At 42.6% G+C, this 23,726-nt stretch overlaps 1 protein-coding gene across 3 annotated transcripts in view; it reads right to left on the bottom strand.

Annotated features, from left to right (window-relative positions):
• The window catches only part of LOC147022160 (solute carrier family 15 member 2-like), a 315,727-nt gene that overhangs the window by 193,652 nt on the left and 98,349 nt on the right, over positions 1–23,726 (bottom strand). For all 3 annotated transcript variants that reach the window (XR_015061088.1, XM_085892805.1, XM_085892804.1), the window contains 5 exons: positions 22,561–22,647; positions 15,753–15,842; positions 4,664–4,708; positions 698–730; positions 506–594 (listed from right to left, as the gene is read on the bottom strand). Coding sequence is in view for 2 of the 3 variants with exons in the window: in XM_085892805.1 (XP_085748931.1) it covers positions 506–594; positions 698–730; positions 4,664–4,708; positions 15,753–15,842; positions 22,561–22,647 (344 nt within the window). In the remaining variant the exon portion in view is untranslated. The remainder of the gene's footprint in view (positions 1–505; positions 595–697; positions 731–4,663; positions 4,709–15,752; positions 15,843–22,560; positions 22,648–23,726) is intronic.

Genomic DNA, 23,726 nt, shown 5'->3' on the forward strand with positions numbered 1-23,726 from the left:
GTCAGTGGCAATAATTCAATGATCTATATATATATATATATATATACATATATATATATATATATATATATATATATATATATATATATATATATATATATATATATACATATATTTCTCTCTCTCTCTCTCTCTCTCTCTCTCTCTCTCTCTCTCTCTCTCTCTCTCTCTCTCTCTCTCTCTCTCTCTCTCTCTCTCTCTCTCTCTCTCTCTCTCTCTCTCTCTCTCTCTCTCTCTCTCTCTCTCTCTCTCTCTCTCTCTCTCTCTCTCTCTCTCTCTCTCTCTCTCTCTCTCTCTCTCACACACACACACACACACACACACACACACACACACACACACACACACACACACACACACACACGCACACACACAGACTGTTAGAGGTAACAAAGCCTTTTTGGTGACTTCTATTATTGTTACAATCACTAATAGTACTTCCATCAATGAACTGCTGCAGGAGACACACATAGTAAGACTCACGAGTATGGTCGGGCTGACTTACGTGAAATTGATGCCACATTTGTTGATAAGAGGATAAACTCCAAAGTCAAAAATAGGGATGAACACGACAATAAGTAAAGGGTTGAGGGTCTGCAAAAATGACAAGTGTGGCATATGTGTGAATAAACAATGGGATGAATAACCTGTCCACTGGAGGACTATTATCAGTGACTGTGGAAAACATTGCACATACCTGCATCTGGTCAGGTTTCAACACAAAGGTACCCTGCAGAAAGGAAGACAAATATCATATTTGCTGAGCTGTTTCATCTGCAAAGAAAGAATGTAATCGCTAATCTTAGCACCAAATTAGCGATCTGTGTGGACGGTAAAAGAAGTCAAAAGAAATAGGAAAAAAAATACCTAAATTGGAGATTGATCTGCCATCGAGAGAAGAAAAGCTGAAGTTTCAGGCCTTATACTTCGTCGGAGCAAAAGAGAAAGGAAATCGAGGAGGGGTTGGTGAAAAGAGGCTTCTACAAATTATGTCATCATTGCCAAACCGGAAATTGGAAAGGCCAATTGGACAGAGATGTGCATATTACTCAAGGTGAAATGTCATGAGTGACGTGTTGGTGGAGAGGAAGAGGAAGAGGAGCAAACATAAGAGGAGGAAAAGAGGAGGAAGAAAAAGAAAAAGAAAAAGAAGGTAGATAGAATGAGAAGACAAAGAAAGGGAGGAACAAGGGAAGAGGTGGGATGGAGAGAGATGGTCCAAATGAGATGGCTGCCAATTTGAAGAGAGTTTGGATAAATGCTTTTTTCGAAACAACTATAAACCAAGCTAGTCTCAGGAAAATTACCATTTCACTATTGTATTCTGAAATCCCACCTGTCTTTTTAAAATGATATTTAGAGCAGGGTAATCTGTCTGTCCCATCTCGTATTGTGTGCATTTAACACCAGTCCACAAACGGTGGCTTAATGCTCTATGCTCTCAGGGCAACTTGGGATGAGCACTGAACATTATTTATGAAAATGCAGCACAGACCAATTCCTCCCGAATACGAGACTTTCAAAATTACATGATCCACCCTGGAATGCTCAGTGTGCATGAGCAGAAACCCTTAGAAATTGCGAGCCTCAGAGCACCATAAAAAGTATATTGTGTGTGCAAGATGAAGACTGTTACCGAATACAGCTCACAAGCTTCTGAAAATACTTGGAAAAATATCTGAGAGAAAGGGCTGTGCCTCTGCACAACAAAATATTTGGAGAACTTTCTCAGATCACCGAATGGACAGCTGCTAATACAGCAAACTCCTGACCATGTGAGCTAGTGCAAGGCCAGAGAGACTGGTGGGTGCTACACAAACCTCGATGGATCGCTACCAGTGAATGCACCTTTTGTCTTGTGGGAATGGCTCCCGTGAATACGGCAGGCTTGGTGATATATTTAATGGATGTCTACAATTGGTAAAACAATGCTGTGCATCATTACCAGGTAACGGTCACCACCTCTTTGGCAAAGGACATCTTTGCGACATGAAAATACACAAAGCTTGTGTGTCTATATTGGCTGCTTCTGAACACCAATGGGAATGACATATCCGGGACTTGTGAATGTACGGGGTAAGTTTTAAATGATGATATTTACTATTAATCATGTTGGGAGGAGGGAAGGAGTATGAGCTTTGGGAGTGTGACGGCTGTTATAAATACATTGTGGTTCCGGGGTTCCGGGGCCACAAGAGAAATTACACTAGATTTTTGCATTTATTGCTAAAAGAAGTGTGTGTGTGTGTGTGTGTGTGTGTGTGTGTGTGTGTGTGTGTGTGTGTGTGTGTGTGTGTGTGTGTGTGTGTGTGTGTGTGTGTCTTGTGTATCCACTTCGGCTGTTCGCTTGTATTAACAGGAAATTATAGGGGAAAAAAAAAATCACATCTCTCAGTCTCATCCATGGATAGTTCTCGTATTCACATATTAGTGTGAGTCCGATTTGCATCCAGGAACTCAACAATTATGGTTAACCATTTTGATATCGCCAATCTTCCATTTAAGTGCTGAAAATTATGTGAAAAATACTTTCACTTGCAGATTACATGTTAGCAACGGCAGATTAAAAGTGCCGGACGAGCAGAAATGGGTCACTGAAAACACGCACACAGCACATGAGTGAAAGGCTTCGTTAGCATTCATATGTCATTTTGAAAGTCATGTATGGACTGTACCACATGGTAAGGATCGTGAGTGTGTGGGGCGGTTGGGGGTGGAGGTACGAGGGGGTGAGGGTGAATTCACAGTGTCAGATAACTCAATGCATGGGGTCAAGTTTAAAGCTTTGAACTGTTCCAATTGAATATCAGGTTCACATTTAAGAAATAGGGTGAGTGGTAACTAGAGTTAATGGTATGTAATTGTTTCAGCACTAGCTTTTATCAACAATTAGTCTCAGCTTCTCTTGGAATGCAGCATTTCAAATTAAATAACAGTAGACTTTTATCTGGACGTATTTTTTTAATATATATTTGGTGCTTTGATGGTGAACAAATACCATGTCATTGTGTTCTGGGTATGATTCATCCCTGCTGGTGTATTATTGGTATGAACCCCACAATGAATGTACCCTTCCATTTAAAGCTGCAGATGGATGAACCTCGATCACAGTAAAATAGGTAGAAATTACTCCATGTACTTATTAGAGGATAAGAAAGTGGACCAATTTGGCAGAACAGTAATTCAAATGTCAAAATATCTTTTTCATTCGTTTACTTTGAATAAAATTTGTGTCCAGGATTTGCACTCCACTCCACGCCACTCCTCTGAAACAATCTCTTTGTTCAATTATCCTGGTTTTTTTTTTAATAACTGTTGAAATCAAATCATAACATGTATGATTTTGGCCTGATTGTTATGTCCAATCAATGACCCATCAATAGCTCATTGTGTTGTATTGAAAAACACTGAGCTGTGATGTGATCCGTTGATTTTGTCCCAAACAAGGACGTTTTAAGTGATCCGCAGAAGTACAACATCAATGCATAAACAACACATTGGGAGAGTTCGATCAATTTCACCGTGTAGAGCAGTTTTGATCCACTTGCTCGATTGGATTGCTTGACTCAGGACAGAGAAAAGACTCACCAATGGATAGTCTAAAAAATTTAAAGAACATTCTGACATTTTACAACTATTTTCTGAATTATTCTCCTCCTGTCTCCGCTATGTTCCTGATGAATTATTCCCTTGCTTTTTGGTTCACTGTGGCCCACTACTCCCCCATTAGTAAATTTAATTTGTACTCACTCTCACCTCGCTCTTCCATGAGCCTCAATTTTGTATCCAAATTAAAAAAGTAGATATTGAACACTCACTTTGATTTAAATTCAAACTGGTTTCACCATATCAGACATTGATAGTATCCAGAATACTTGCCTTTGTTTGAAAGGCAAAAATGAATAAAATGAAGAGGGAAAAATATAAAATGACCGTTTTTACAGCCATTTTTCCCTGCTGTGCAGGGGTTTGGCTTTTTCTTGAGGCAATGTTTTATGGCCGGATGCCCTTCCTGACGCCAAACCTGGTCGCCTCTTACGACACACAGGGATATGGTACACCTATTCTAACTGGGGCATACACCAGGACCAGTACACTGGTACTCATTTCGCCGACCTCAGAAGGATGACAGGCTGAGTCAACCCCCTGGTGTTAATTCAGCAGCAACGGGACTTGAACTCAGGACCCTGGGATCCCAAGCCGCCACCCTAACCACTAAGCCAACACCAGGCTTAATAAAATGAAGAGGGAGAAGAGTAATAATACTTGGAGGAAGAAAAAGAGGAGAAAGAAGAAAAAGATGGATGAAAAGAGGAAGAGGAGGAAAAAGTGGAGGAAAGAGATGAAGAAAAATAAAAGGAAGGAGGAGAAAAAGGGGAGGAGGAGAAGAAGGAGAAGGAAAAGGGGAGGAGGAGGAGAATAAAGAGAAGAGGAACATCGAGTCGTGGAATAATGAGAAGAGGAAGAGGGGAGTGTGGGGAAAAGGAGGAGGAGAAGGAGGTGGTAGAGGAGGAAGATAGATGAGCAAAACAAATTGGGCAGCTGAGAGCATGTCGGGCTAAAGTAAGAGTGAGAAAGTCATAAAATATTGGTAAAATTGAGCAAAGCCCTCACTGAGATAAAGTAAAATAGATAAAATGATGGACAACAAAACAAGGCTTACAAAATCTCCACTCATGGTTGTTGCTTGCAGAGTCCACCGAGAGCCCTGCAAAAACAAGTGGTTTAATCGCAAAGCTCTGGCAATCATAAAATAATGTATTAATCATACCTTCCCACTCATAAATTGAGCAAAATTCACAACTACTGCCAATACCATTTGATACCTTGATCGAAGGACGTAGCAGGGCTTTGAACACAAATCATGTGCAGAACAAAGACAAGCCATCAGCAAACTTTTCCATAAATTACAAGAACATTTGCAGCTATACATCAGACAGGTAATCCTGATACAAGGAAATTGAATCTGGCCTCACTAGCATCAAGAGCCATCAAGTTCAGATGGAAACAGTTGACAGACTAAACAGAATAATATTCATTTCAGTCATTCACTGCATGGTTATTTTGCAGGTAAGTTTTCTTTGGATTCAGAATAATTCAAATCCTGGGAGTCAAGGTGATACTTGAATGTAATAATAAGCTTTTAACAATGATTTGCTGAGATGTGTGTGTGTGTGTGTGTGTGTGTGTGTGTGTGTGTGTGTGTGTGTGTGTGTGTGTGTGTGTGTGTGTGTGTGTGTGTGTGTGTGTGTGTGTGTGTGTGTGTGTAGTTCGATTGGAGCATTCTCATATGGAGTGTGAGACTCCAAAATGATCATCATTATCTCCTGAATTGAGTAGGATAAATAACTACAAAGATTGGGGAAGAACTCCCATGTTTTAAATGCATGCCATGTTAAGGTGTATGGAGCAGAATAATAGGTCCTTCTACGGCGTGGCATTCTAATTACAAAACAAATAACAGAAAGAATGATAACATTGTAACAAAGCATATATTAATTAATACTACTAATATTAACAACAATAATAATAATAACGAACATATAATCCCAACCCTGGCCAAAGTGCATCGGGGCTTGGTGAAAGGCATCCTAATGCTCCAGAAGAACAGCAGGCAGGTGTGCTCTTGGGCTGTGAAGACCAATGAAAATTTGGTCCAATGGACCAATGGGCCCACGAGCACAAAAAAGAGAAGTGCATGCATCCATATGTCCACTGGATGTATAACATTCCTTTCCCCCCATTGCTTGGACAGATCGCCTGACTCCACCCACCATTTCAACCTGAAAAACCAAACGGGCGCCATGTTGGTGCTCACTGCTATGCAAAGCCAAAGACATATTCAGAGCCGTCATATTCACAATCGCCATGCCCTCTCTACAAGTTTTACCTTCCATGTAAAACAACCAAAGCGACTGTTAAAAGGATTTTGAGCTGTTAGGCATCACAGGTCTCGTGAAGGAAGGCCTCAGCATTAGTCAGTGGTCTGTTGTCTATACTCCACCAAAATAGCGATGTGGCATTCTCTCATGCAGGGATTTTACCATGGAGGTTATGCAGGTTCTTGCTGTTACTTCGGACTTTTCTCTTAAACAACTCGACCAGCGACGTTAAAACCCCATGTCTTTGTCCGAGGACTTCCGGGAATCTCACGACATTGTGAAAGAAAACTTCCATCATTATTTAAATTTTATGATTACATTTCTGCATCAGGTGAGATCAGGTCAGGTATGGGAGCATGCGCCAGAGCAGCGTATCGCTGCATCCACTTTCCACCGGAACTCCAGGGGCCTCCGTCTGGCCATCCCCCAGGCAGATGCCTGGTCCATCCCCATCCCCTTGAGATGCTGATCAACCTGCTGCAACCATGAGGCATGTGGTCGGCCCATTGGCTCCTCTACCGATGAGGCTTCCTCGCTGAGAGAATCTGGTGAGCAGGATCAGTGTCAGGAAAATGAGCCAAATATCCATTCAGCTGCAGCTGATGCTCACGGACTATGCAGGAAACAAATCTCATTTGAGACTCTCTCAGCAACCGCTCGTTGGACACAAAGTCCAACCAGCGATAGCCAAGGATTCTCCGGAAAGAGCTGGTTCCAAAGGAATTAAGTCTCCATCTCAGATCCCTGGTCAGAGTCCAAGTCTCCCATCCATAGAGCAAGATTGTATGCACCAAGGACCTGAAGACTCAGACTTTCGTCCTCCCACACAGGTAGCAGCAGCACCACACCCCATGATCCAGTGGATCCATGACTCCTAGGCCCGTCCTAGATGTCTGCTGACCTCTGACATAGCCAGCAGAGACACGAATATCACTGCCCAGGTAAGTGAATTTCTCCGCGACCTCAACATCCTCACCACAAACAGGTACAGACTGAATAGCAGTATCCAAGATGTCAGTGAAAGCTTGGATCTTAGTTTTGACCTAGGAAACCTGTAATCCCAGTGGCTCCGACTCCTCGTTCAGCACCTTGACGGCCCCCAAAAGGATATCTAGAGTCTCCACAAAGATGACTGCATCATCTATGAAATCAAGTCAGAGATCTTGACATTCCCAAATGATGCACCGCAGCTTGATCTCTTTAACATCCTCCCCAGAATCCAGTCCATACAAGTGCTGAAAAGTGTGGGAACCAGTACACAGCCCTGACAAACTCCAGTAACAACTGGAAATATATTAGAGATGGTACCGCCACATCTCACAGCACTCTCCATACCAAAGTATAGTTCAGACATCAGATGAATCAGTTTTGGTGGCACCCCACGAAGACAAATAATCCTCCAGAGGGCATCCCGATTCACTGAATCAAACGCTTTACAGAGATCAACATTGGCTGCAAGCAGCCCCTGCTGAAACTCTTCTGCATTGACCTCTTTGGTGTAAAGCCTGACTGCTCTGGACGCTGGTGCTCAAACAGACGGTGGCGAACCCTATCAAGAATTATCTGAGCAAAGACCTTGTCCGGCATTGAGAGCAGCGTCACCCCTCGGTAGTTGTTGCAGCCTTGTCGATCACCCTTCCCTTTCCAGAGAGGCACAAACAAGGCCACTCTTCCAGTCAGTTGGGATGAAACTGTGTTCCAGGCAGAGCACAGAACTGCATGCAACGACACGAGTGCAGCATTTCCACCAGCCTTGACAAGTTCAGCTCGCTAGAGCTTTACCCCATTTCAACCGGTTCACCACTGCCTGTGTTTCCACAAATGAAGGCGAACCACAGTTGATTATTACAAACCACCAGGTCAGCAATAGGGATTGTACACCGCAGACGTGCAACTCGACAGCTGGTGGTACAACCGCTCAAAGTAACCAGCCCAGCGGGCCTTCTCTTCGGACTCCTCTGTCAAGATCCCAACACCCTCTACTCTAACTGCAGTTCACCGAGGGACGGGCTTGGATGAACGCAATACGCGAATCCCCCTGTAAGCAGGATGAGAATCACTTGACCACAGGTGATGCTCTACCCCCTCACAGATTCCTTGCACATGGGCCTCCTTGTCCACCCTTCATGCACAAACAGTTTTACGCCTCATCTCCCTGAACAGCTCAGCTCTGCCATTGAGCCTGGCCCTGCGACTCTGGTCAATGGTATCCAGTGTCCCTTGAGAGACAAAATTATTCTTTGCCCTCCAGTGAGTTCCATAACATCTCCTGGCAAGATCAAGGATGGTGGTCATTAAGGCACTCCACAACACTTCAAGATCCCCCAAAGCACCCAAGCCCCCCCCCGCAAATCTCCAATCAGCCTGTTTGCAAACTCCTCAGCTACCTTCTCATCCTTGAGCTTGCCATCATCCAGCCTCGGCTGGGATGGTACCATTCTCCCGGATTTAAGGTGCAAGTTAAGAGTTGTAACAACAAACCGGTGATCAGTATTGAGGAACTGAGCACTCCGGTAGACCCTGCAGTTCTGGATCATTCTCCAGCAACCATCATTGAGCACGTAGTCAATCTGCTTTGCCACACCACCAGCATTGGAATAAAGAGTCCAGCGATGAGCTTGTGGGCGCTGAAACCATGAACCAGCCACCCTAAGTCCATGACTTCTTGCAAAGTCAAGGAACTTAGTGCTATTCTGGTTCATAGTTCCTGACCTATGGGGACAAACACACACCTCATAACCATCCCTATCAGTTCCAGTCGATGCATTGAAATCCCCCAAGACTAGAAGTGTATTTCGCCTGGGGCACTGATCAACCACAGACTCGAGTGTGGCGTAGAATGAATTCTTCATGGTGAGATCACTCACCTCAGTCAGAGCATATACAGAGTCCAGGAAAACAACACCCAAGGAGTGACGAATCCTTCGTCTCATAATATGCTTAGTGACTGGTGTTACCTCAATTATTATTGGAGTTAGTTTATTGGACACGGCTACAGCAACTTCTTGGGAATGGTAACCATCAGGGCGACCAGGCCAATAGTAGGTGTAATCACCCCCCATGATCTCGCCGCAATCCGGTCTCCAAACTTCAGAGAGTGCTGCAATACTGATATCCAAATGCTTGATATCAGATGATAACAGAGACAGGTGATCATCCTCTCTTAGGGATAGGACATTCCATGCACCCACCCGAAGGGATCGCCTCAGGTTAACCCAAGGAGACCGCCGTCTGGTTGACAACACCTCAGCACCGCCCCGACATACTCTCCTGCAATCTTATCCGGGAATGTTACCCCATGGTTTCCTTCCTATCATCAAAGATTGGGGGTCCCAAAGGCTTTGCCCCAATCCCCTCATCTGGTGAGTTGCCCTGCGAACGGAAGCTGCACAGGAGGTATTCCCGTGGAGTGGGTTTTCAGATTTTTTTTATGCTTCTGGAATGTTTTGTGGAGTGAAGGGTTTTACAGTGGCCGGAGTGCAAATCCTGCCACCAACCTCCTCATAAGAAGTAACCCAACTGCAGGAGGACGTCCACAGACACAGTTGGGCTGGAGAGATAAGAGCTGGCCGTTTTCTTTACAAGGAACTCCTCCACTCTTTGACAGGTTTTGTTCTTCGTCCTGCTGGGTGTCCATATTGTGCACCCTCCTCACCAAGAAACTTGGTGGGGGAGATGGTTTAATCGCCGACAACCTGACCATGGTACAGGTTCGTACAGGTTTACATGATATCTGTAGCAAGTCACAGATCTAATCTGACCTGACCTGCGTCAAGAAGATGATAAGTGATCATATATTCGAACATTATCCTGCTCATGGTCTCTTGAGAGTTGCAATACCACAGGATTTCCACAAATTTCGTGGAATTGAGAGTTGCACTGGCGACCATGATGGGCTTCTGTGAAGGCAGTGATATAATGATAGAGGAGGGGAAAGCATTAAATATTCTGCTGTTTCTCATGTGGGAATGTCCCTTTGCTTTCATGAGCGGGGGTGTGAAGAGGGGAAGATAGAGTTGGGGTTATGGGGGGTCGGTGTGGGAGCAAAGATGGGACAGTTTTGGGAAGGGAGGTTGAGTATTGTGGGAGGTGAGGCCGTTTGGTGGGGGGTGGGGGGATTGAGGAGTTGTGGTGGTGACGGGGTTGGAGACGGAGTGACAGAGGTTGAGGACTTGGGGTTTGGGAGTGGGGATGGACGGATGGGGGGGTTGGAGAGTTGAGAACTTGAAGTCACATTTTACATTGTGTGGATGTTCCACGGACCTCCACTCATCTCACTTCTATGGTCTGAACAAGTAACAAGTTTATTTTCCATCCAGGCACATCAAACACATTACAAAGTGATAATACACACTCTGCCATAAAAAAGAACATATAGGATTGATCATTTTTGTTCAAAGGTTAATTTCACGTGCATGTTTGGCACGAGGGATGTGCAGAACATCTGGTTGCAAGCTTCCACATATATAACATCATTGCCTTATCCAATATTGTCATTCAGCATGTGCATCTCAAGCACACTTAGGTTGTTTAGCAGTGACACGAGGCATTCTGAGTGAATTCAAAACTGTTTTTCAGAGACATCAGCAAGTAGATCATCCAAAAAATACACCGATTACATTACTTAGCAATCTTTTACAATGCTACGTCTGTCAGAAAATGAGAGGAATCAAACCAACGGACACCTTCAAGCAGGGCCTTCCATCAGCAATGTTGTAAGTCTTCTCTTGAACGTGAGGTGAGGAACTGCTTATGACTTCAGAATGATACAAAACTAATGGATCAACAAGATCGAGATGTGCCAAGAAGTGGATATCCAGGATAATGACTCCCACTCAGGACCGATATATTGACCTATCCACACAACAAGATACAAACTGCCCAGAGTACTGAAAACACACCCCATGGAGCTTGCAAGATAAATGTCAACACTGTATTGAGACGTCTACGTGATGCATGGATCTGTGCTAATCATCCTATTCAGCATCCAGGACTTGCACAAACATATACAAGCATGCTTGCAGTAATCAAATCAGTACGTTCAATGGACATGGAGGCAATGGGCAAGTGTTATGTTCAACGACTAATCCAGGTGTCTCCTTGAAAGGCACGATGGCCATGCATGGATCTACAGAAGACGCAATGAATTATATGCCCCAGTCTGTGTTCAAGAAGACGCACATTTTTGACGTGGAAGTGCCATGATGTGGGGTGGTATTGCTAAAAAAAAATCATAACAAATTGACCAGTCTCCTTGTCCATCTGATGGCGGATCGATACATTAATGAGATCTTACAAAAATATATGTTGCCAACCATTCAACAATACAGTCCAGGAATTACATTTATGCATGATAATGCTCCTGGTCACAGGGCCATTTAAAAAACGAACATTCTTGTCAATGCCAACGTCAATGTCATGACATCCTGGCCTGCCATCTTGCCAGATTTAAATACAATTGAACATCTCTGTAATATCAATGATCGGTGCGTTCATAACTTGCCAAGAAAGCCACAGACCCTCGATGAGCTGGAACAGGAGCTGATTCTAGCGTGGAATACCATTCACCAGGCTCAGATTTGAGTGCTCATACAGTCATTGCAACGATGGTGCAATACAATGATTGCTACGGCAGGTAGAAATACCCAGAACTGAGATTGTTCCTTCCACATAGGGTCCCTATGTGAAAACATTTGCCGCAACACAACATTATGTGATTATTTCATGGACAAGTCATTATTCAGCACTTATCTCTGTCAGAGGTTTGCACCTCATCTGTGTCCCATTATATCTCAAATAAGTCGCATCAACAGCAATCACGTTTTGGGTTTGTTTTTTATTTTATGGTAGAGTGCGTACTATCAGTGAAACAACAACGAAAATAAGGTCGACATTAAAATGTTGTCAAGTAATGTAACAAACAAATTTGCTACTAAAGTCATTTCTCTGAAATGAAAAGGAATAAAGTATTCCAGGGGTTGTTTGTATCTTACAAAGAGCCCCTCATTCATGAATTAGGATGGGCTACTTCTCCCACTTCTATGATGTCTACGGCAGATTTTATTACTATTTGTAACATCAGCTTTCATCAGGTAGTGCTATACAATAGACATTTATGGACAGAGAAATGGGTATTTTATGACGAGTTATAATACCCCCTCAGACCGGGAGCGGCACTACACGATACACATTTACATGGAGAATTTTCATCCCCTCCCCCCACTCTGAACCCAAGGGGGCTATGGTTTTTATGTTTTAAATCGCATAAAACCTTCTTTTGCACACCCCAGGAGAACCACCACTTCATACTCTCATTCCATCCAGTGGTTTAGGAATGCATGGAAGACAAACAACCCCCCCCCCAAAAAAAAGCAAACATACAGATACTTCTGGAATTTTATATAGTCCGAGACAGCCCGTGAACCCGTTGGGTTCCCGTTGTGACAGCATTTGATGAAAAAAATCATTTCAAGAAAAAAAAAAAAGATAGCTCCAGCGAACTATACCACTGAGGTTGTTTGCATTGATCAAATACTCCCGAAGAGTACTTGACTGAATCGGGAATTGATTTTTTAACAAGTTTTTTTCATTGCCCGATTTGAACGAAACTTGATACTGCACACCGCAGGCGAATGGTCAGTAAGGTGTCCCTAAAATCTTTGCACTGTCATGTACCGTTTTGGCTGTATTTCGGGAACATACATACATACAAGATGAGAGTTTTAATTATATATATATATATATATATATATATATATATATATATATATATATATATATATATATATATATATATATATATATATATATAGTTATCATTAATGGCAATCAAACGAGAATTGTTCCTTCCGAGAACTGTGAGCTATCATTCATTGTTCTCCATCTCCCAATTTTCATATTACTATGTAACCCTTCAGTGTTAATAAATGTACTCTTCAGCCATAAAATCCGAAATTGTCAAAAGATGTGTGTTGCAAACAACACACATGCAAAGGGATGGAATCACATTGAAAGCTCATCTTTCTTAGACGAGTCACTTATCAACCGATAAGTCCAATTTCTCCCAATTTTTCCCCCAGAGTTAATTTCCATAAAGTGTGCCACAATATTCATCTCAGAATTATGTCGATGGCATTTATCAGTTGAAAAGAGCAAGTAACCACCAAGACAACACTAAACCTGGCAGTTAAGAAGTCATGGCAAATTTCACTTTCTCATTTGTTGTCTTGTCTTTTGCGCTTCTTATTGTGCAGTACTCATTTTTAGCTCACCTGGACTTCTGTCCGGTGAGCTTATGCATTCGAGCAGCGTCCGGAGGTGAGTGAATGAGTGTGAGTGAGTGAGTGAGTGAGTCAGTCAGTCCATAAAGACTTGTCATTATCGCTTGAACCAAATACACCATTTTGATGAAACTTGGACACAAGCTTCATATATGATGCCTGATGAAGGTGTATTGACTGCATTAAAATATGTGCTCCTTAAGGGGGTGTACGGGGGGGGGGATTTGACCCACCAAATTAGGTATTTGCTTTCTTGTTCATAACTACACACAATTTATTTGCAACTTTACCACAACCTTCATCACCCGTGATGTACCAAAGTGTCAAAGTGTATCGACCGCATTAAAATTTGTACTCATTAAAGGGGTCTATGGGGAGCAGGGGGGATTTTTTTTTTTTTTTGTATACCTTGGTCGAGGCTCGTATGAGAGCAAACACACAACTCACAGCAAGGAGGCATGAGACAAGAGGGGCGGGAGTGGAAGGGACAAAACAGTGGGGAACAGACACATTAGGTGAACTGTGGAAGGGAGAGGGATGGGGATGGGACGGGGAACATGGCGAAGAGAAGATGGACATTTCAGGGACTTTCAGGAAGGAAAGCAGGATAAATGAAGGAAGAGGGCTTGGGTGGATTATCGGGGGTAGAAAAGATCGAGGATTTGGATGGGGGAAGACAAGAGGTGGTGGTGAACAGCTGTTTTGAAAGCCTGGAGGGAAGAATGGGAAAGAATAGAGTGAGGAAGTTTATTCCAAAGGTGGGAAAAAAGAGGAATGAAAGAGTGAAGATGAGCAGTAATTTGTGATTTTGGTAGTTTTACCAGAAGGGGGTTGTTGGCGGACCTTGAGCACCCTGTGGAAATGTGGTGGGGACAAATCGCAGAGAGAGCAGGGGGGGGGGCAAGGCTGGAGAGGAGTCGGTAGAAGACAAAAAGACCACCGACCAACCTGCGGTGATTGAGTGAGAGGCCCAAAGACTCAGCTTCATTGCGGGAGATGCCGATGATCTTAAATGCCCTGGTTTCGACAGCGTTAAGCCGAGAAAGGTGGGAGGCAGGAGCACCAGCCCAGAGGGGAGAGCAGTATTCCATCAGGCTACGGACAAAAGCTTTGTAAGTGGTCAGGAGCTCAAGAGGGCCGAGGAAGGACTTAGCACGACGGAGGATTCCCAGTCGGCGACTGGCTTTTGAGGCGAGGTTGGAAATGTGACTTTCCCAGGAAAGGTCATGGCAGATAGTGAGACCTAGAAGCTTGAAAGAAAAGACTTCTTCCAGAGGATTGTTGAGAAAGTGGATGGGGGGTTTTGTAAACGGTCCTTTCGAAGAGACATAGTGAGAGTGTGAGATTTGTCTGGATTGAAAGACATGTTCCACGTGTTGGACCAGTTTGTGATTTTATCCAGATCTGCAGTGAGCGAAGAAGCTGCTGCTTGCCGGTCTGAGGGATGACAGATGTTACGGCAGAGGGTGGAGTCGTCGGCAAAGAGAAATAGAGGATTTTCCAGAGAGTCCGAGAGATCATTGATGAAAACCAGAAAAAGAACAGGGCCCAGAACGCTACCTTGAGGAACTCCAGCCTGCACAGGAAGAGGGGAAGAAAGAACTCCATTTAGGGCCACACGTTGACTGCGACAGGAGAGGAAGTCTGCGAGCCATGAGTGGAGATGGCCTTGAATACCATGGGAAGAGAGTTTGGTGAGTAGGGCAGGGTGCCAGACTGTGTCAAAAGCACGTGATATGTCCAGGGATACGGCTCGGATTTCCTGTCTGGCATTGAGGACCTCCATCCATTGATGGGAGAGCAGAAGCAGCATATCCAGGGTAGAGTGACCTGGTCTGAAACCAAATTGATGATTGGAAATCAAGCCATTGGAGAAGAGGAAGGATTTCATATCTGAAGCGATGATGGATTCCATCACCTTGCTGATGATTGGGAGAAGGCTGATTGGTCTGTAGTTATAGGGATCTGTTTTTGCACCTTTTTTATGCAGGGCAGTGATGTTAGCAGATTTCCAAGCAGATGGCAGATGACCTTGGGCAAATGAGAGGGTGAATAGAACAGAGAGAGGGTGAGCAAGAGCAGAAGAGCAGGCTTTGAGGACACGTGGGCTGATGCCGTCTGGACCGGTTGCAAAACATTTGATACACCAAAATAGGTATTTGCTCTCTTCTCCAAAACTACACACACAATTTCGATGAAACTTGACCACAACCTCCTTCACCCGTGATGTACAAAAGTTTGTTCACGGCATCAAAATAAATAATAAATAAATAAATAAATAAATATCAGGGTTTAAGAGTCTGCAGGTGGGAGGGGGGGGGGTTGAGTGACTCTTGCTCCTAATCCAGGTGAGTTTCAGGATGCACGGTCACATTTTTAAGGTATTTTGTTTGAACAGTGGTTTGAGTACGAGACAATAGCAGTGCAGACCAAAAGCATGTGCTTCAATGACCTCAGCACTTTGATCCACACACCTGTATAAGATCTACATGAAAGGAAAAGCGAAGGCTTTTGAAATATTTTTTTTCCAATTCAAACCAAGAGATCCCACAGCAGGACGTCCGAGATACCATCCATTTGCCAAACCTACCTGTTGGTCGAAGAGTGCCCAGAACATGGGCAGTGGCAAGTACAACAGCAAAACCTTCAGAACCTTTTTCACATCGTTGATAAGATAATCCTGGAGACAGAGGAAAAAATAAAAACTCCGCACAAGCATAATGTTGCTGTCAGAATATAAACTACTTTTCTTCATTTCGTTTGATTCTTAAATTTGATGAAATATTGAAGGATTTCACAAACTAACCTTCGTCGATTTAAAAAATATTATAAACCATTTCATTATAGAGGATCAGTGAGATCACAATAATAATACCAAACAATAAAAAACACAAATCAGACACAGGAGAAAGGTTGTTGCTCCATTACACCGGTCACCGACATTTAATACTATGTTCCACTCACAAATATATCCTTACGTCAGAGGATCATTTAACATGGTCCATCTATGCCAGAGGCGTAATACCCCCACAAAGGACCAAAACAGTGATGAAGATACTATATTCAATATACCACTATTCCCCAAGGATCACTCCAATCCGAGACGGAACTTAGCACAATGATGTGGGAAAATGCTTCCTTTAATTAAAATGGTGCTTATTTACAACAAGCAGAGCCTCACCTTCGCTTTGTTGATGGACCAATAGTTGTTCCGTTTGCAAATAATTGCTATATTGGTCACTTTAGCATCACTTTGTAGACTCAAAATAGCCTCGGAGACCGCGGCCACATACCCCATGTTACCTCCCTCACAAAGTTGTATCTATACCCTGAGTCTGGAATTTATAACTTCCAACTCCTCTCCCACTCCCCTCACCCCAGCCACACTTCCCTTGCTGCTGGAAATGTTTCCCTCACATGATGCCCCTGGCTCCCTCTGGTTATTATTTCCTCACTTTGACAGCTCCCTCCATTTTGGGCAAGAAGAAGGAAAGGAAGACAAATTTACCCGTGCATAGAGTGCTTTAACACTTCCCTCCTCCATCCCTAACCCCCCCTCCCCATCCTCATGTCCCACTCCCCCCCCCCGCTTTGAACCCCCATCCATCCTGATGTCCCTTCACGATATAAATGTCTCATACAATGTGGAAGGTTTTGACAGGCCCCTCCGTTTTAGGGAGAGGGAGGAGAAGGGAAGGAGGTTAAATTTTCCCACGTGATGAGTGCTTCAACCTCAGCCATGACCAGGTAAAAAAGGAAATTGTAATACCCTCGAACACCACCACCAGATGGCGCTACACAGCCCATATTTAGCAGTCCATATTTCCATATTTTACAAGAACAAAAACAAACAGGTGCTGCCCATGTACTGGAGAGTGGACAGGAAGGCATGGGTGAAGTCTGAATTTGTTGTTGGACTGGATTCATACCCGTTTCGTTCCTCAGGTCGAGAGGTACCTGGCAGGAAAGAACCTTTCATTCTAGGTAATCCTGCTGCTTAACAACGCTCCTGGCCACCCCACAGACCTGAATGGCACATCTTCATCCTCATCATCATCTTCATCTTGCAAAGTTATGTGTGCTGTGTGTGGTGAATTAACGTGAATCGAGGGACATGACGCGGGATCACATGTTTGTTTAATAATAAAAAAAACTGAAACAGTACATGATGATGTCATTATTGTTTTATTCATTTCATGGTATGGTACGGTATGGTGAAGAACCTTTAAAATGCATTCTATAATAAATTGCAAAGGGTACCTGGTGTTGTCGTTTTTTATCCCCCGCCGCGTGGCGGAAGGGGGATATTGTTGTCACCCGGGTCGTCCGTCCGGCTGGCTGGGCGTCAACATTTATAGCGATAACTCATAAACTGTTCGCCATATTGATTTGAAATTTAGGTCACACATGTACTACCGGAAAAGGAAGAAATTTATTGATTTTGGGCATGGCCGGATCCAAGATGGCCGACTGGGGCGGTCGTCCGTCCGTCCGTCCGTCCGGGCGTCAACATTTATAGCTGTGAGTGCGATAATTCATAAACTGTTCGCAATATCGACTTGAAATTTGGGTCACACATGTACCACCTGAAAAGGAAGAACCCTATTGATTTTGGGCATGGCCCGATCCAAGATGGCCGACTGGGGCGGCCATCTTGAAAAAAATGTTTTTTGTAACAAATGGAAAAACGCTTATCTGATTTCAATTATTTTTCAATGGTGGGGGATTCCCCATCTCTGATGGAAAATTATTATATTTGTAAGCACCTTTAATGAAACTAATCATGCATTCGTGGTCAAAAAGATTTTAAACTTTAAAAACTTTTCCCATTGAACCAGGAACCGCTGCAAACCAATAACGTTACCCCCCTTGTCCCCATTGTACCAATTCCCCGACTTTGGTGGTGTCGCCATTTGTAGCCTTTTTCATGAACCAGGAACTGCCGCAAACCAATTATGTTATCCCCCTTGTCTCCATTGTAACAATGACAAAACACTCGTGGTTTTTTTCCCCCACACTTGTGGATTTCACCTCGACACTCACGTATTTTACCCCGACATTCGTGAGTTTTTCACAGGTCAGGAAATTCTCAGAACCTATCCCCCCGATTTACCATTGAAACAATGCCCTTGCACTGGTGGTTTCAACATTCACGAGTTTTGCCCGCGAATATATATATATATATATATATATATATATATATATATATATATATATATATATATATATATATATATATATATATATATATATATATATATATTTTTGGCTGGGTTGCCTCAGGTCCAATCAAACCAAGAGATTCTCAAATTAGGTAAATTTATCAAGCTGAGTTATACAGGGACAGACCATTTTAGGGTGAGGACAGTATGGATTAATTTGGACCACAATGGAAATGTCACTCTGTCAAACGTTAAGAGAATATTGCTCATCATTTTATGTTTAAGAAAAAAAAAATCCGATTCCCTTTTACTCTGAAAGGCCAATCTTCATCAAGAAGATATTTTAAATGTTTGCATTAGCAAATGATAAAGAAAAAATATATATATATATATATATATATATATATATATATATATATATATATATATATATATATATATATATATATATATATATATATATCCTGATATCGGTACAATGATGGAAATTATGATATCTCATTGAGGCAAAGCAACACTGAACCAAGTTGAGTGGAACTGCAATATATTCTACAAAAACCAATGTATACCGAGGTTGAACTTACTGAGGCAAGAGGGAGGAAGAGGTCTGATGGAGCTTAACCAAATGCTCAGAACAATGTGTGTAGGACTCGCGGAGTATGTGAAAAGCTCAATAGACTATGGGATGAGATTTGTATATGAGCAAGAAAACACCAAACCAGAAAAGGGATCCTTAATCCATTTAGCAACAAATTTCAAAAAACAGGTGCAATAATGGATACCACACAAGAAAACGAAACAGAAACAAACACAGCCGCAATAATTGCAAAGAAAACGAGAAGGGCACTCAGTTGAGCACATACCTCTGCCTTGTAATGTCTGTTCCACGAGAACATATTGGGCACAATATATATTTGAAATATCATGCTATACAGTCCTATATCGTTTTTGACCCCATCTCTCAATGATGAAGAATCACTTAAATAATTAAATAATTCTCGTATCCAGATCCGGATCTTCACCAAAATCGAATCAATTCTTCCTTGTCACACACGCAATGTATACACCAAGTTTCATCCAAATCCGTTCACAACTTTTTGAGATATCATGCTATATATCGTTTTGGCCCTATCTCTCAATGGTGAAGAATCACTTTTAAAAATACTAGTAGCCAGATTCGAATCCGGATCTTCACCAATATCTAATCAATTCATCCTTGTCATACACTGAACCTGTTCACAAAATTTCACCCAGATCCGTCCCCAAACTTTTTGAGATATCCCGCACACAAATAAACAAAGAGACAGAGAGGGGTGAAAACATAACTTCCTTCACCTTCGTTGGCGGAGGTTAAAAATGAAACTACAAAAAGAAATATCAGCAGAGATACTCTGACAAATGGGAGAATGACAAAAGAGCAGGAAGATTAAAAAAAGAGCTTGACAGGACAGGGATCGACAAAGAAGGCTGTTTGGAATGGTTAAGAAGAGGTCAAATTAGTTGGAATGGAGAACGAGTCATCATCAATGCCCAAAACCGAGGACATTACACAAATGCCTTTCATAAAATGGCGGGATTGAGCCAATTTGACAAATGTAGGTTTTGTGGGGTACAAACAGAAAGTACCAGTCACCTCCTTTCGGAATGTAAAAAAACTCAGGTTGTAACAGCTGTATACACAAAGACATGGCATCATCTGTTGAGTAATCCACGGGCACATCTTTAAACATCTCAACATCCCCGTCCCAGAACAATCTTGGAAGCACAAACCAAATCGGATCCTTGAAAATGAACGTATTGTCACGGCTGTGGCCAGTTAAGGTTAAGCCCCTGACCTAATTGTGGTGGAAGGGCAGTTAACACTGACCAGACCGGATCACCGAGTGGTTTTCCTTCGGAGGCGGACACGCGATCCTCAAAGATTATGGCGAGCACAGGTGGGGCATTCAGCACTGGCAGAGCAATGGAACAGATGGATGCACAGCACAAGGAGTTTATACTTGAACCCCACGACAAATACACGGACACAACAACTTAAAATAAATAGGGATTTACTGAAAATAGAAATATTTACAAGGGTAATTCAAAATGTAACACTAATGTGATGTAAATTAAGCCTAAAGTCGAGGCGCCTCTACACACAGACGTAAATACAGACAAGGGGAAAATAACGGAAAAGCAAATCCTCCCTTTATTCTGGCACTTAGCTTTGTCCAGAGATGGTCTCTGTTGAACTTTGGAATTGCGGCGCTTTGTCCTGCACAGGTAGACGCGCCAAAAATGGCACCGAGCCACTCTCTTGCAGTGGGAAACATACGTGAGGTAATTTGGGAAGCGATATTCAACATCAGGGCTCACCGACCACTGTGCGGCTTCCTCGTCGATTGTGCTTGCTGATCCATGGCACTCTGCAGAATGGCGCCGTCTCTTCGGTGATATACACGAGGCTTCGAGGTCGGTCTCTTATGATCAGCCAAGAGTCAATCGTCAGTGTCTTGCTCCACCATGCGAGCCAATTCGCCTCAGCACGAATACGAGAATCGTGCCATCTTCTTCATGAATCGAAGGAAAGCCAGCTGTAATGCCTGAACTTACACGCCATCTCCTCGCTCTGATGTCTCTCGACTGCATTCGCTCCTTACACACTGAACTCTCAACCAACTAAAGTTTATCCTCTCTCTTCTGACATCATGCCCCTCGTGCGTTCGCTTCTGATCTCCCTTTAACGTCACGCCTATCAATCATCCACTTCCAGGCATGGCCTGCTGGCACAAAACCCGGGAAGGTGGGGCCTTTTGCCTGTTTGGACATGAAACTGCTTGTTATGCCTGTGTTTGGTATAAAAATGCACTTCTTTCATGGCTGGTTTGTAAATACAAAAATGTAGGGGAAGGTCACAGAGGGCAATTCCATAGTGGGGAAAATTGGTCTTAATCCCTGTCTAATTAACATCGCACCACCCCCCCCCCCGTCTCCCGTGTAGTGACACGTAACACTTAAGCTCACAGTTTCCCTGCTTAATTTCCATCGAGATGGCTCCTACACGTCCACGGACCAAGCAACTCTATACTATCCTAACTTTCCGATGAAATTCCTCCATCTGCCGCCACAACCGTAACAATATAATGCTGACGTATGACAAGATGATCCCATCAAGTGTGGACATTACAAACAAAGCATTGCGTCCAGACATAGTGCTCAAACACAAAAAGGAAAAGTCAGCATTGTTGATCGAGATTTCAGTTCCCAATGACTTTGGACTAACTGCTACAGAAATCAGGAAAATGACCAAATACGAAGATCTGAAAAATGGGGTCGAGGACTTGGAAACTAAAGAAAGCTGAAATTATACCTGTGATAGTCGGAGCTACAGGAATGACAAAGAAAACCATTACTGAGTATTTAAAAATAATTCCAAGAAATATCACTATGAAAGAGCTACAAGTGGAGGCTGCCAGGGGTTCAGTGAAGATTTTGAAAAGAGCCCTTGAAGAGATGCTTTGAGAATGAAACTTCAGTTTGGTTAATGAATCATAATCCTTTACCAAAAAATAGGAGGTGGAGATTTAGAGTTCTCAGAGAACTTACTCCCACCTCCTGAAACCCCAATAGAGATAACAACCAATGAGAGGTCGGTCACACATGGAGGTTAAAAGGAAACATACAATTATCATTAAATGACAAGTAAAAAAAAGTTATTAGTTTAACTGTCCTTGTGTATCAGAGCCATTAAGATTTCATTGTCTACCCCGGGCATTATATATTCGCTAATGATTAAGTTTGATGATGATGCTCACCTCAAACACTATTTTCTTTTCCAATTGAGTTCAGTTCTTGATATGCTGTTGTTAGAGTTATAAATATTTTTTAAATTAAATTTTGTACAGCTAACAGTCGTGCTTTTTATGCCAATGAGATTCATTCTTTCTTTGAAGAAAGTATCATTATTAAGATGTATCATTATTAAGAGGTATCATATGTTACTGCACGTAGCCCTCCCTGGCCCCTAAAAGTTAAATTCATTTTATTTAGCATTCCTAAACCACAAGTTAACAACCTGTCCAAAACTGACATCTTGGAGGTAAAATGAATGGGCAAAAAACAATAATAACGGGTAAAAAAGAAGCAAACCAAAGGAAGAAGACACTGCAAAGTAAATTGAAAATAAATAAATACAATGAATAAGCATGCAAATGGAACACACAAAGTAGAGATATAACAAAGAAAGTATCATACATTGTGCTTTTCTTTCGCCCAATCAAGCCAGTGTTTCCGTGGAAGATCACCATCATTTCGGTGTTTCCAGCGATTCGTGATGGCAAACTGGGGTTATGGTGGAGACAACAATCTTACTGGATTTTCAACAAATCAACAAGGTAACATGAAGTGGTTTTTAGGACATGATGGGTAACAGTGCATTACTGCAGTGAAGCAGAACATGTGGGGAAGTAAGTGTGAGCAAAAAGATATATGAATGCCTAAATGTGAGGGAAGTGGGGTATGATCCCAAAACTTGGCATTTATTAAAAAAAAAAACTTGAAAAAAAAAACTATAGCAATGCCAAGGGTCACGGAAGAGCTTCAAAGGAAGTGCAACACGATATCTTTTTCTGCAACAACAAAATAATATTAAAATAAATGAAGTAGCTCACGCCGTTCAGATGATGATGGGTGGCGATAACTGGAGAACTTAATACAATTGAGAAAAAGAACAAAGGAAAAAAAAATCAAACAACTAAATAAACACAATAACATCACAGACTTGGTGTAAGGGTTCGAATGTCCACTCTGAGTCTGTGAGGTTGAAGGTTCGAACCCCACCCGCATCATACCAAAACCTTTTAAAAGGGTGAGCACTGCTTCCTTTGCTGGCTTGAATTTTAAAGAGATACAGAACAGCCAAACAACTATGTGTTGGTCAACAGTATGCAAGATTTGATGGGCCAAATGGCTTCCTGTGTTTAAGTTTCTTGGAAGGGAACTCATATTATAACTCAATAATAATGCACAACAGATAGGCAGTCAGGGTACCACAAGAGGGCGAAATAAATCAATCCATTGACATATGTGCTCTTCTCTAACTTCCAGAGGAAATAAGTAGGAAGTGGTAAAATTATAAACAAATAATGTACAACAGCAAAGTGGAAAGAGAGAAGGAAGAAGTACAATGGCAAAGCCAGCAACAACACGGAGCATCATTTAATTTTGTATACAGCACGTAGCTAAGGGGAACTAGCATCTTTACTGGTTGGAGCGACTGTGCCACTGATGGAGTTCTCCTCTTAGGTTGGAGCAGGAATTTGGAATTTGGAATCTGGCCAGGGTGCCGGCAGTAACTCGCCTCCTCTTCAAGTTAGACACCATTGGATCTTTAACATCGACCAACAGATGTGACACCCAGT

The sequence above is a fragment of the Eptatretus burgeri genome, chromosome 8 (genome assembly GCF_056783735.1).
Source record: "Eptatretus burgeri isolate ZD-2024b chromosome 8, Ebu_testis_v1, whole genome shotgun sequence".
NCBI classification, from domain to species: domain Eukaryota; kingdom Metazoa; phylum Chordata; class Myxini; order Myxiniformes; family Myxinidae; genus Eptatretus; species Eptatretus burgeri.